At 41.5% G+C, this 14605-nt stretch overlaps 1 protein-coding gene across 1 annotated transcript in view; it reads right to left on the reverse strand.

Annotated features, from left to right (window-relative positions):
* Positions 1-277: 277 nt before the first annotated feature.
* LOC149525175 (usherin-like) overlaps positions 278-14605 on the reverse strand; it is an 86483-nt gene continuing 72155 nt past the window's right edge. Inside the window, exons 8-13 of the mRNA XM_089777450.1 lie at positions 13640-13857; positions 10758-10934; positions 6647-6730; positions 4020-4264; positions 1195-1419; positions 278-416 (exon numbers count right to left, since the gene is read on the reverse strand). Coding sequence (XP_089633576.1) covers positions 327-416; positions 1195-1419; positions 4020-4264; positions 6647-6730; positions 10758-10934; positions 13640-13857 — 1039 coding nt within the window. The 3' untranslated portion in view covers positions 278-326. The remainder of the gene's footprint in view (positions 417-1194; positions 1420-4019; positions 4265-6646; positions 6731-10757; positions 10935-13639; positions 13858-14605) is intronic.

Consider the following 14605-nt stretch of genomic DNA (forward strand, 5'->3'; position numbering starts at 1 on the left):
TAAATGTAAATAATTTATTTTATTAAAGTTTTGTCAGTACTATAACATAACAATGTACACTTAATAGAATAACCCCTTTTGAAATTTACTGTACAATAGCTGTAGTAAATGTATTACACTCTAGAGAGCACATTTACAATACATAACTGTATTCTTGGCTGTTATAACAGTACTCCTAGAAAATGCATTCATACTGCATTCCACTAGACCCACCTTTTACAACATAATCCCCAAACTATTGTATTGGAAGTAGATGTCTACAAGATGAACAAAGCCAAGATTTTGTGCTCCTTCAGCTTCTATGGGTTACTTACTCCAAATAAGTATCACAAGTGGGTGTCAGTGAAAGTTGTATGTTCTTTAGTTACTGTACTGAAGCCTTTCATGGCATTCACAAGGTCTTCATTATCCATGTACTAGGTGGAGAAAAACAGCAAATAAATTAAGTCAAAATTTAGAGAATGATAAATACTGACCTATTTATAGATCAAAATAAACAGACCCAGGAATAACACATTTGGTGAAAATAGACTTGCTATACACAGTCACACTACTTGACAACATTATTGAACTGATTCATGCTGAGACCTGGTTTATATGCAGCTTTTGTACTCCCTTTACTATTTTGGTGAGGGCTTTGAGTATAGTTTAATTTAATGCCTCTTCCCTTCCTCCTGCCCCTCCCCGGTATGGAAGCTATTTATTCCCATACGTTTAGGTTAATAACCAGGAATTGTGTACGCACCTTCATTGTGGTCTAATTACATCCACTCTAATGGATTGTACTGTTTTAAGGTATATCAGTTTAAAAACTGTGCATGAGTCACATAACTAATGGATTATTGAAACAACTCAGTGAGTGCCATGTTTTCTGTGCTGTTGTCACATGCAAAATGGAATAAAAGTGTCCAGTGTATACAGTGGCTTAATTCTGTAAAATAACAGGTAACATTCTCAAAACCATCTTTGTGATTCATGAGCTGAAGTCTGATGTTCAGAAGTGACTTAGCTGCTTCTGAAAATAGGATTTAGAGCTTCAAAGAAATGTAGGCACTTAACATTATTTTTGAGGATCTGGGCCTAGATGCTCTTGGAAGTTTTGCCCAACATCTTGGTAAATGTTCAGTTTCTAAGATAAGGCTAAATGTGAATGCGTTCATGGTTAGCTAATGGAACTGTGAAACAAGGACTTACCAGACTACCATCGTGACCATGTATAATGGTATCCCACACAGAATCTTCTATTAGGGACTTCTTGTCATAGACATCAATAAGTTGACTGACACTGCGATGCAAAGAACCTTGGGAGCAGGTATGACTCATTTGGCTTTGACTTGGTATCCGTAAAACAGAAGTACTTTGATTGCTATGATTACTCAGAGGAGAGCTGGGTCCTGGAATTTTTGTATCTGCAAGTCCCTAGGAATATTGGGTGGGTGGGATATGTTTGAGAGAGATTTACACAGAAAATGTAATGGATTGGAATAGGAATAATTTAACTTTGATTACTATTTCAGCACAAATAAATCTCACTATTGCAAAATAAAGTCCTTTACTACAACATTAGTTAATTTCAGGAGTAAAGTAATATAATTGTAGACTTTTGAAGGCTGATAACAGGATATCATTAACACTAGCTTCAGCTATTGTTCCCTGTGGAAACAATGGCTTGCTGCAATGCGGTTTAACAAGGTGATCTCTTGAAGATTTCTTGTTAAGCATGCAATTGATACATATCACCACAGTACTTGCCATTCCATTTTAGAACCAAGAGCTAGATAACTAATGCAACACTTTCAAGGGTAGGTGGTACCTGACTTATCTGCCATGGGACAATCTCTGGCAATTTTAGCAACTAGCTTTTCAGAAACTATTTAGTGATCTTGTTTAACTAAGTTGTCCCCAACCTCCTTTGACCTTTTTTGCTTTCTGGTTTTCCAAAAAGTTGGGTAAAAAAAATCACATTAAATTGACAACGCATTAAAATGGTTCTCACAAACTTGACACAGTAACATGCAACCATGTACTTGCTTTACTATACTCTTAAAGGGGCAGCTATACACCACTTTGGATCATCTGCCACAGAATTTTCAACTACTAACAGTTGTGCTATGATAAAACACAGCATGCAAGAAACTCATGCAAAACACTTCAGAATTGGTTGCACACACCACTCATTAACTGTACCTCAAAATGCATTGTAAAACCTTTTAGAGTAACGCTACTTGCAGAATCGGACATTTCAGCAACAGAATCAAACTAAGATTAAAAAGGGAGGAGAGTCAACAGCATTGCTACATTTAGATTTGTCAGTTGTTTAGTCAAAGACAAGCCACACTTGCAGTGTTGAAATTGACATCACAATGTGCATTATTGTGACTTGTGGAATAAATACAGATTTGAGTGGCTTCATGCTATTGCTATGTTTACTTGTACAGGTTAAAAATATTTTCCAGACTGTCAGGGTTGCTATTTTATGTAACCTCTCTCTCTCACACACACCTCTCTCACACACACAGAGAGAGAGAGAGAGAGAGAGAGTGATTGATTTCAGAACCCAGGGTATGTCTACACTACCCTCCTAGTTCGAACTAGGAGGGTAATGTAGGCATACCGCACTTGCAAATGAAGCCCGGGATTTGAATTTCCCGGGCTTCATTAGCATAAGCGGGGAGCCACCATTTTTAAAACCCCGCTGGTTCGAACTCCGTGCAGCGCGGCTACATGGGGCTCAAACTAGGTAGTTCGGACTAGACTTCCTAGTGGAACGAGGTGTACCGGTAGTTCGGAATAGGAAGCCTAGTCCAAACTACCTAGTTCGAGCCCCGTGTAGCCGCGCTGCACGGGGTTCGAACCAGCGGGGTTTTAAAAATGGCGGCTCCCCGCTTATGCAAGTGAAGCCCAGGAAATTCAAATCCCGGGCTTCATTAGCAAGTGCGGTATGCCTACATTACCTTCCTAGTTCGAACTAGGAGGGTAGTGTAGACATACCCTCAGGCTTCTGTGTGATCTGAAGCAATTCTATCCCAGTAATACAATAAAATTGAAGCTGTCCTGTTCCTGAGTCATTCAAAGATTTAAACACAGTCTTCCCATCACATTCATCACTGTTGGTATCTGACCAAGAGAAAAACCACCCAAATTCTAATGCGTATTTGAATTATAATAGCCACTTACTCCCAGTTTACAACTTTGACTTTTTTCTGGGTTTCGTAGAAACAATGCAGAGTCCTGTGGCCATTTAGAGACTAAGGGTATGTCTAGACTACACAATTTTTCTGGGATACCAGAGGTATCCCGGAAAAACTTCCACATCCAGGGAACGTGTTTGCTCTTCCACTTTTTTTTTGTGAAAGAGCAAACATGCTCTTTTGGAAGCCCTTGTATTGCTCATTCCACAAGGAAGAAGGGGGCTTCCAAAAGAGGTTTTTTTTTTCCAACATTTGGCCCAGTCTAGAAAAAATTGGAAAAAAGTCTAGTTGTATCCTAACAGACTTGTTTGAGCAGTAAGTTTCATGGGCAAAGATCCACTTAGGGTGCATCTACACTGCAGGGCTTAACTCAAAATAAGCTAAGCAAAATGAGCTATGTCAATTGCATAGCTTATTTCAAAATAGGTAGCATCTCACAGCACTTATTTCAAAATAGAGCACTCTTCCTCCGACTTCCCTTATTCCTCTTACAATGAGGGTTACAAGAGTCGTAGTAAGAAGTCCTCCAGCTTGGCAGTATTTGACACTATTTCCAAATAACTGCTTTGCTGTGTAGACACGGACTAAGTTCTAGCACTAGTTATTATTTCGAAGTAGTGTTGCAGTGCAGATGTATCCTTAGTCAGCTGAGTTTTGGGGCATACAGATACTCTTTTAGCTGAAGCAATATGCACCTTTTTCTTTTTACTATATTTAAACTGTATGTTAATGTCCTTAGTCTGCTATATTATCCTTTGTAATATCTGTTACATTACAGTAATTCTCTGTACAATAAAAATACACATCATTGTGCTTTGCATGACATACCATGTGGGTGTTTCCTGGTGAGTACACGGTCATTGGCGATGTCCGCTTTTGGAGTGGTACTAAAGGAGGCCTTTCTCTTGTATACCGTTGTTTTTTAATTTGTCTTCGTAGAACCAAGGACAGAAAAACAGCCAAGAGGATCAAACCTAGAATTGCCATTAATATCACAAACCATAGTTCAGTGTAAAATTGTGCATGTTTACTCTCTGCTTCATCCTTTTCTCCAGGAGTTGTTAATATAGGACCTGTACAATCCAGGGAGGTAAAAGGAAAACATTATTTTAGAAAGCAGTTTGGTAATAGATTGTGCCCTTATTTTATAATAAATTAGAAAGAAGTTTGAAGCAGTTTGTCACAATATGCTTATTTGCACTTATGTTCAAGGTGGTGTAATGGTTCAATATGCTAGTGGGCTGTAATAAAAAGCTTATGGTACTCAAGGGACCATGCTTAAAGTTTCTGGCACTGCTGCCTAGGTTGGAAATCACCACTGCATTGGCATCTTCAGGAAAGAGGAGGGGGGAATTCAAAAAGGGTTTATCAAAGTAACCTTGAACAGTTGAAACAATGATGGGTAATTTCAGAGAGGTACAGGCAGGATGTTTCTTGCAGCATTCTAGCGCAGCACAAGAAACGATTGCTTCTGCGGGCACTGCAGCACAGCTTATAACACAATAAAGCCACACAATTAAAGAGAATGAACAGAGAGGCCAAATAAAAAGCTTAAGATAGGGACAAAGTTTTCAATTGTTCCTTCCATTGCATGTGGAGCACATTACTGCACAGATTAGAAATAGCAATAGGTTGGGGGGAGAGGGGTACTGCAGCAGTTGCAGCTTTGCAGGATATGCAGCTATGCAGCCAACAAAGTCTGAGCATTCGACAGTCCTAGCAACTGCTCCTCTGTACCTGCATATGAGACTGACTTAATACAAACTTGGATGTGCCCCAGAGAATGCCAGTATCAGCACTTGCGGAAAGAGCTCCCATGGCTATTCGTAATCATTTACACCCGCCAGGGCTCTGCTTTCAGGAATTGCCCTTATTTCTCTTCAGAAATCTGGTGTTCTGCCTTAATCTGATCTGTCTCATGGCTAATGTGTCTGAGATATAACCAGGGATCAAAAAAGAGAACAAGATATTTGGCTTCAGAATGAAAGTGATAAAGAATACTATGGGAAGTATAATGCCTTTGTACAAACCCAAATTACAGCCTCAGCTGGAGTACTGTTACGGTCCTAGGATATTGCACCAGTAGCAGGGGAGCAAAGAAGGGGTGACTAGTGTGATGAGGTACATGGGAAAACTCTCAGAGGAAGAAAGATTGAAAAGATAGAGTCTTTACTTTACAAAGGAGATGAATATGGGGGGACATGATACAAGTATATAAAATGATTGGTCTAGAGAAAAAAAATAGAGAGCCTTTGTTCTCCTTGCCACACAACACAAGAACAAGGGGGACGTTCAATGGCATTCACCAGTGGGAAATCCAAACTGATAAAAAAATATTTTTTGGATGTACAATTAAGCTGTGGAACTGACTGCCCCAGAATGTTGAGGCTAAGAATGCAGCAAGATTAAAAAAGGGAGTGAACATTTCTATGGATAAGAACAGAGAGCGTTACAACGCTTACTGCTAAAAAGGGGTTTAAAAGAATATTGAAACTCTGTATTTCAGATTTTAAGCCAGCTTCTAACTGTCAGAGGCCAGGCTAAGACCTAACATGGGAGAGGATTAGCCCACATCTGCCTACCGTGGTGCTCTTGTACATTTCAAAGGAGGAATGTGGAACTCTGCATGCAGCCCGGGGCCAGCAGGAAGTCCTGCTGACTCCAGGTTGCACACGGCATGCCAGCTTTGAAATGTACAAGAGTCCCCAACTCTGTGCTGCACTGCTGCTTTAAAATGCTGCGCTAGAACCTGGACCAGCTGGGGACTCCCCATATATCGCTTTGAAATACTCCCTCTCCTTCCCTTCTCCCCTCCTTTGCTGCCTCTATCTGATAGAGGCAGCAAGTAGGGGGGAATTGACTAGTCGACTGACTATCTAATAAGCATTTTATCAGATAGTCAACTAGTCCTTAACGTCCTTAGTCAGGACTTGCTATTTCTAAGATTTAATGAAAAGAAGCTCATCATGTAACATTTTAAAAATATCATGAAGCTGTTCCTATACACCTGCGTCTAGACTGGCATGATTTAGCACAAAATCTTGCCAGTCTAGACACACCCATTCTGAATGAGTAGCAAAGGGCTCAAAGGGGGTTGATTTAGTTTCTATTTCAGTTTTAACATGGGCAGTAAGCTAGCATCCCTGCCGTTGTACTGAGATACATTTTTAGCAGGTTTTGCATTTGATCAATTTTTTGGTGGGAGGGAAAGAACTGTGTGTGCGTCTGCCTCTCTCTCTTTTAGCCCAAGAAGCCTCCTGCTTCAATTAAAAAAAAAAAAAAACAAAAAACCCTTCCTGAACCAATTCAGGTGGGGAGAGATACATCTTCCACATAGCTTAATGGTTCCAGAAACAACTCAGACCAGATCAACTTCAAAATTTGATCTGATCCAGTACGTGTTATACCCAGTTGCTCAGCACAAATTCACACATAATTAGAAGGTGCATGTTTACCAAGTCCAGTAGCTGTGCTGTATTTGACCACTGGTGTGCTGGCGCTCCCTTCATCAGTGGTACAGGTTACTTGGAAGAAAAAGGCTGAAGAAAGAAGGCAATACAGAGTTGCAAATCTTCACTGGGACCATTGAAACACTTCAGCCCTAATCTTCCAGCAGGATCTACTAATGTGTATGGCTGCATTCAAGCAGAATCACAATGGAACTCCCCACAAGCCCAGCAGTCAAGGTTAGTCGCTCCCCGTACAGTTCTGAAGCCTTGTAATCTACTAATATTCAAATATGAAATTGTATATTGTCATGTTAGCAGTTATCGTTACATTCCCATATCACCCCTTTTTAACATGCTCATAACTTCCCAAATGACAGTCAAGAAACATTGAGAAAATCCCTGTTTATTATAATAGGAAGACTACAAAACCCCAAATAAAACCTTCCCATTTTTTAAATAAACTTGTTGGAGTAATTCTAGCAAAAAAGGCTGAAGTTTGAAGGCTGAAGTTTTGCTCAGCCATAATTTCCTCGAGGACTAGGAAATGCTATTTGATTTCCTTAGGAGCATTTGAAAATGGCAGTGGTCTTTTTATCTCATCAGGAGGTGAGATGCACTGTACCCACATGCACAGCTAGCAAGCACATAGATAAGGTCAAACTAAAACTTGTCAAGAGACAGCTGGGCAAAGTTTTGTCCAGATGCTGCCATATTGTCTGCATTCATTGCCCAGCACAGTAGTCCCTTGCCCCATCAAATTGGGTTACTTGGAATGCTTTTTGTAGCCTTGAACATGTTTCAGATTGGGAGGGACTGTATTTCCTTTGAAAGCACTTTGAGTTTTATCACAACATAACAGCTTAATCAGAAAGGTTCTCTTAGGCCTATGGCACTTTATGAAGAGCAGTATAGTTCCAGTAGGAGCGGTGCAGACACATTGCATCTATAGAAGCAGCAACAGATGCAATGTGGAGGTGATAGCTTTCCATGGCATTAGGACTCTCTTCCCTGGGACGCCCAAATATTTGGAAGGCGGGGAGGATGTGCCTTCAACTCTGCACCATGATTCATCCAGGGCTCAATCCTGCCAAGTGATAAGCACCCTACCCCTATCCAGCAAAATACATAAGACTATGATTGACTCTAAGCATGTACTTCCTTGGACTTCAGCCAGATGTGCATATTTTTAACACTTTGCATAATCAGGCCCTGAAAGGGTCATGGTGGAGGGTAGAGGGCACATTGTATCCTTGTCCACTCCTCCTTTCAAGAGGAAGATCTATAGTAAGCTCTCTCAGGTCAGCCTCACAGTGTTTCCTAGGCATCTATACCCATACCATGGGATAGGCAGAATTTATTTCAGAAACATAATCAATTCCTCCCTCCCCCTCCCCCCCACCCTGACACACACACGCACCTGAACTTGAACCTCAAATAACCACTGTTCCTATAAATTACAGTGGGTACTAAAGTGATTTTGATGGAAAACTGTATTCAGTCATCAGGATCAAGAGTACCGTATTATGCATACAAGAGAGCTCACTCACCTCAATAGTAATTGACGTTCTTCGAGATGAGTGTCCCCGTGGGTGCTCTGCATTAGGTTGGTGTGCCGCCGCCAAGCCTCAGAGCAGAGATATTGTAGCAGTGTTCCTGGGCTCTGCATGTGGGCATCAGCAGCTGCGTGCTGTTAGGCTGCAGGCATCATGCATGTGTGAGCCCCTCCCCCCCACACACACACTCCTCAGTTCCTTCTCTACCCCAAAATCATGGCTTGGGAAGACCAGGATCCCGAAGTAGACGGGAGGAAGAGAGGGTTGTGGAGCACCCACAGGAACGTCAGTTACTATCAAGGTACGTTTCCTCCTCTTCAAGAGAGAGAGGTCCCCGTGGGTGCGCCACATTAGGGGTGTGTCTAGACTACATGCCTCCTTCGACGGAGGCATGTAGATTAGCCAGATCGGAAGAGGGAAATGAAGCCGCGATTAAAATAATCGCGGCTTCATTTAAATTTAAATGGCTGCCCCGATCTGCCGATCAGCTGTTTGTCGGCAGATCGGGGGAGTCTGGACGCGATGCCCCGACAAAGAAGCCTTTCTTCATCGACACAGGTAAGCCTGGTTTCACGAGGCTTACCTGTGTCGATGAAGAAAGGCTTCTTTGTCGGGGCATCGCGTCCAGACTCCCCCGATCTGCCGACAAACAGCTGATCGGCAGATCGGGGCAGCCATTTAAATTTAAATGAAGCCGCGATTATTTTAATCGCGGCTTCATTTCCCTCTTCCGATCTGGCTAATCTACATGCCTCCGTCGAAGGAGGCATGTAGTCTAGACACACCCTTGGTGACTACAAACCTATTTCCCTTTAGGGAAGTAGAGACTTCGGATCTGGCAGAAAAGCGGTGGAAAGAATGGTCTTAGCTAGTTTCAGGGTAGAAAGAGGTCCCTGCATAAGTTTGTAGTGCTTTGCAAATGTGTGGTCAGCGGACCACATGGCAGCTGCACAGATGTCTCTTATGGGTACTTTGTGGAGGAATGCTATTGAGGTAGCCATGGCTCTGGCTGAGTGTGCCGTTATGCTATCTGGAGGCGGCATGTCTGACTGTGCATAGCAAAGCTTGATGCAATCTGCGATCCAATGGGAGAGATCAAGAATGAGCATTTTCATCTCAAAAGAGTTGGAGTGTGTTTTGGAGAAGAGGGTGGGAAGGTGTATCATCTGACTGATGTGGAAGGATGAGTGTACTTTGGGGGGGAATTTGGGATGGGTACATAAAGTGACCTTGTCTTTAAAAAAGATGGTGTATGGGGGATCTGCCATTAGGGCTGCAATCTCTCCTACTCGTCTGGCAAAGTTAATAGCTATGAGGAAAGCAGTTTTCATGGCCAATTGTAATAATGAGGTGGTCGCCATTGGTTCAAAGGGCAGCCTAGTTAGAGCATTCAATACTAAATGCAGGCCCCATGGTTGCACTGGTGGATTAATATCTGGATAAAGTGCCTCTTGGTGAGTGGATGAGCAAATATGGATAGTCGTCTATCTTGGAGTGGAATGTAGCAATGGCCGCAAGATGAACTTTAATGCAGCTTATGGTGAAGCCCACTTGTTTCAGGTGCAGAAGATAGTCGAGGATGGAAGTTAAGGGGGATGTTGGGGGAACCAGCTGTTGATGAGCACACTGTGTCAGAATCTTTTCCATTTCTGAAGGTAAGTCTTGTAGGTGCTCTGAGCCCTACTGTGTAGAGGGAGCATTTGTACTTGCAGTGAGCAGGTCAACTCTAGGTCAGAGAACCATCCAGGAGCCACGCCTTCAGATGCAATGAGTGGAGTTTCAGGTGGGTGTCATGGGAGCCCGGATGAAGAAGGAGATCCCTCACGCAAGGTAAGTGGATTGATGGGGCACAGGACATTGCCGTTAGGAAGGGAAACTATGGGGCTACGTCTACACTGGCCCCTTCTTCGGAAGGGGCATGCTAATTTTGAACTTGGGAATAGGGAAATCCGCGGGGGATTTAAATATCCCCCACGGGATTTAAATAAACATGGCCGCCGCTTTTTTCCGGCTTGGGGAAAAGCCGGAAAAAAGCGTCTAGACTGGCGCGATCCTCCGGAATAAAGCCCTTTTCTGGAGGATCTCTTATTCCTACTTCGAACCTAATTTCCTTTCTTCTCTCTTTTTTTAAACTAACAAAGTAATTAACTATTTAAAAGCTCACTAATTAACAATTATAATGAATTTAACTGTTTTTAATAGGTATAGTCATGTAGATGCGAAGAGGCTAGGGAGCACTGCTGCGTCTGTCTGTTGCTGGAGGCGGTAGAGAAGGAACTGCGGGGGGGAGGGGGACTCGCGCATGCGCGATGCCCGCAGCCTGCACGGCCCCAGGGACACTGCCATGAAATCTCCATTCTAAGGCTTAGTGACAGTGCACTAACCTAATGTGGAGCACCCACGGGGACATCTCTCGAAGAAGAACATCAACTTTTCAAGGAAAGTGGAAATTTAAAGAGATGTTCCAGTACTGTGCATTGCCTGGCCAACTTCATAAAATGCAATGTGTAATACAATTAGATAATACGGTCCTTAAGATATAGAAATGTGAAATTGAAACTAACTTTTGTCAGATGTCCTTGGTAAATAGAGTGTGGTGTCAAAGCCACTATAGACACGCTGGGCTCCCTCAGTTAACACATACTCCTTCAGCTGTCCATTGAGTAGGAAAGTCTGACTCCAGTCTAGGTAGACCATGGATAAATTGCTGACAACAGAAAACTGAGCTTTGTACTGAGGCACTGCAAACCAAACCAAACCAAAACAATTATGAAGGATAGGCCTCTCCACGGGGGAACAAAATAAATGGATCAATGATACGGGCTCTCTCAGATACTACACATGTATGAAACAAAACAAGAAAAGGATTCAAGAGGAGGCCCCCCTACACTGAAATATATTGTATCTGCATCCTATGCAGAGCCTACAAGGAAAATGTGTAAAATTCAGATGTAAGCTCCTTGGAGTGGGGATTGTCTTTTTACTATGTGACTGTTCAATGCCTAGGAGAATGGGGACACCAGCTAGATTGGAGGCTGCAGGCACTATTGTAATACATAATGATAATAATTAATAATAACTATTACAATGGTTTCCAAACATTAAAAACCAAACTCTACTGGAGCTCATTAGCATTGGGTTACACCAATGTAACAGGCCGAGAACATGTTCTGGTAAATAACAACACTGGTACCACTGCTTAAAGTGGTATGAAGACAAAATGTATGTGGAGCGGGAGGAGGGTGCCTGTCATCTTCTACAGAAATGAAAACACTGGATGTACCCTGGCTTCTCCTCCTACCCCAAATATTTTTGCTCACAGTGCTTCACCTTTGCTCCTCCTTCTCCCCTCAGATTGCAGTGGGTGGGTGCTGGAGGGAAGGAGAACAGAGTAGGGAGGAACAAAGGAGCCATCCCATTTCTCTCCTCTTTCCTCCAATTCCATGAAAATGGAATAGACTCCAGAGGGCTTTGCCTGGGTCCACAACTACTTTCATTGGCTGCTTATATCCCAGAAGTCAGGCAAGTAGGGAAGCAGCCAATCATAAGGGGTTTTTTTCACTCTAGGCAGGACTGAAATGAGCATACGCAGCTGGAGCAACTGGAATTTTAGTTGCTGGATCTGTGACCTTCCAACCCTAACTCTTAACCCTAACCCTATTTCAAACATTGATTGTCATACAAGGGTGCTATTCATGGAGACACCACTAGTGAGTCTCTCCTGGAGGGAAGTATTTCCTATTTTGTTGCATTCTCCCTCTTGCCCTTAACAGGTAAAGTATCTTTAGTACTATTAATTATAACTGGAGTCTATTTTTCATATCAAACCAATATTTATTACAACTAAGCCAAAAACACTGGACAAAATTAATATATTTGTTCTCCAAATCAAACTGCTCTAAGAATGAATTATGTCCTTTTGGCACCCATTCATTTTTAAAGTTTTTTCTTGAACCATTAGCTTATTTTCAGAGATAGTTAAAAAAAAACAACCTTACAAACAGTAATTCAAGTGCAATATTTCACTACCCTGAGTAATCAATCAGTAGTGCACTACATTAGTATATAATCAAGTCCTGGTCCCCAAATATTCTTAGATGCAGACATATTCATTTTTTATGCTTTTGGCACTGCACTTACAACAAAGAATGCCTATAAACCATTGCCTCCTTTTTTAATTAAATGTTTTAGGTCTTTCCAAAGAAGGGGATAAAATGAACCATAATGAATGCAAACATTTTAGTGGCATGGAGGGGTCGATGTGGAATACATCAATATTGTAATTAACTTACTAATTCATAGAACTGATCTCTACTAGATCAAACCAGTACTGTTCAGTTCGCTATCATGGGCTATGTACCGCTGAGAACTAAAGAAGATTCTCCTTTAGCTCAAGTAGTAGAAACCTATGCTTCTGGAGGAAGAGTGTGCAAATTCAGTCTTCAGTATCACTGTGGAGTTCAGAATGACTGCAGTGTGCAGCCTAAGGACAACTGTGGAGTTCCTTAATGTTTATTGTTATACTGTATAGAAGTTTTGTTATTTACTGAATTAGGTTTCAATAATTTATGTACTGAACTACTATTGCTGTGAACTCAATTTTTTTTAGACATGTGATTTAATAAGTTTTTGGGACAGATGAGCCAAGAAAATTTACTCTACCAGGTTACAGCATATAGATTGCCAAGGCAAAATACCCATAATAGTCATTATGTGAATATTTTGGATATGATCCTCTGCTTATCAGAACAAAATAAGAAAGCCCTGAATAACCTACCATCCCCCCATTTTTAGGAAGATGTTAAACTTCTACAATACACTGTATAGGAATGCTTAATAATGAGGAAGTCTTCGCTTCATTTTTAAAGATGCTAGATCTCATGAATGGCCCAATTCAAAAAGTACGACTGCAGAAAAACTCATGTGAACTTCAGTAGAAGTTTTGCCTGCATAAAGCCTACAGGATTAGGCTTCAAAAGAACTACTACTTCCTCTTCTAAAATTTCTATCCCCCCATTTATTTTGTTTGCTTCAACCATTATTAAACACCATCTACCACTTTATTGGGCATATTTCATTTCATTCAATGGTTGACTTGATAGGATGCATTCCCATTGTACAGAATTCAGAATGGAAGGACAAGGAGCTCAAACTAAAAAAAGGGAAAGTTTAGTCTTAGTTGTCAGGAAAACAGTTCTGACCAGTAAGAGCAATCAAAACTGTGAAATAGACTTCCCAGGTAGGGGTGGCTGAAACATAATTACTGGAGATGTTCAGAACAGTTTTGAAAGTGTGCTAGTGGGAATGGTGTCGTTAGTTCTGTGAAATGGATGGGATCACAATAAATTATCCACAGTTTTTTTTTTCTGGAGCTATTCAGCTCCACGGACTAGACAGGTGGGAACTGCAGACTCATGAATACTCTTTATGGTCACAGTATACTCACACTCCTTCTTGGTAGTGAAGCTGGTCCATTCTGAAGCACTGCTGCCTGCAGAATTGTAAGACACCACTCTCATGTCATAGGTTGTATAAGGCTGGAGATCACTCACACTGGAATTCTGCCCTTTACCAGTATACTTCACTTCAATTGGCCCAGGGTTACAGGTCTTTGCCTGTGTTTGTAAATGTGGAGGGCAAACGGTGTACATGTGAAGTTCATAGCTAGAGAAAAAGATTGACATTTTGATTAAAGCCTTAACACAGGAACAATCACTGAGCACTGTTTAACCTTGGCTTCTAGATGTATGGTTACAAGTTAACAAGATGGACCTCAGTTCCATTGCTGTTGGGCACTCTAAATCCTATTCAATTTCTAATATTTTGGCCCTGATTTTAGGGCCATGACTTCCAATCCCATGCCCCCAAACAATCATGCTTGTAGTTTGACACCTGCCATTTTGTGCCTATAATAAAACTGTGGATATACTCAAATCTAACTGTTTGCACTTGCAAATTAAGTAGTTAAATCTAGCTACTGATATCTGGTAGTTATAAAGAATTTATATCTGTGTGATGACAGTTATGCTCTCAAGCTACTAGTGCGAAACAGTAAGTGCAACTATTTGTTGGTGCACAAATGCACTTGTGAAAATCAGGCTCAGACATTAATCCCTATTAATTTTATCCAAAACACACAATAGAATCATCTGGTTTCTGGTGTGAGTACACTCATGATGCTATACAGACTAATTTCAAATTGTACAATGCACTTTGAGACTACCAACGAAAAACACTCAGAAGCATCAAGTAGTGCATAATGCTGCTGCCTGCCTGCCTGCCTCTGTTCAGTGAGCTCAGTGGAAAAAACTCCCAGTGATTCAAATGAAATGGACTCTTATTGAGTGGCTTGCTACATGGAAAAATTTACACTCACAGTCCATAAACAGCACTGGTAACTAATTGGCTTCAA

This window comes from Pelodiscus sinensis, chromosome 3 (genome assembly GCF_052426305.1).
Source record: "Pelodiscus sinensis isolate ZL-2025 chromosome 3, ASM5242630v1, whole genome shotgun sequence".
NCBI lineage: Eukaryota > Metazoa > Chordata > Testudines > Trionychidae > Pelodiscus > Pelodiscus sinensis.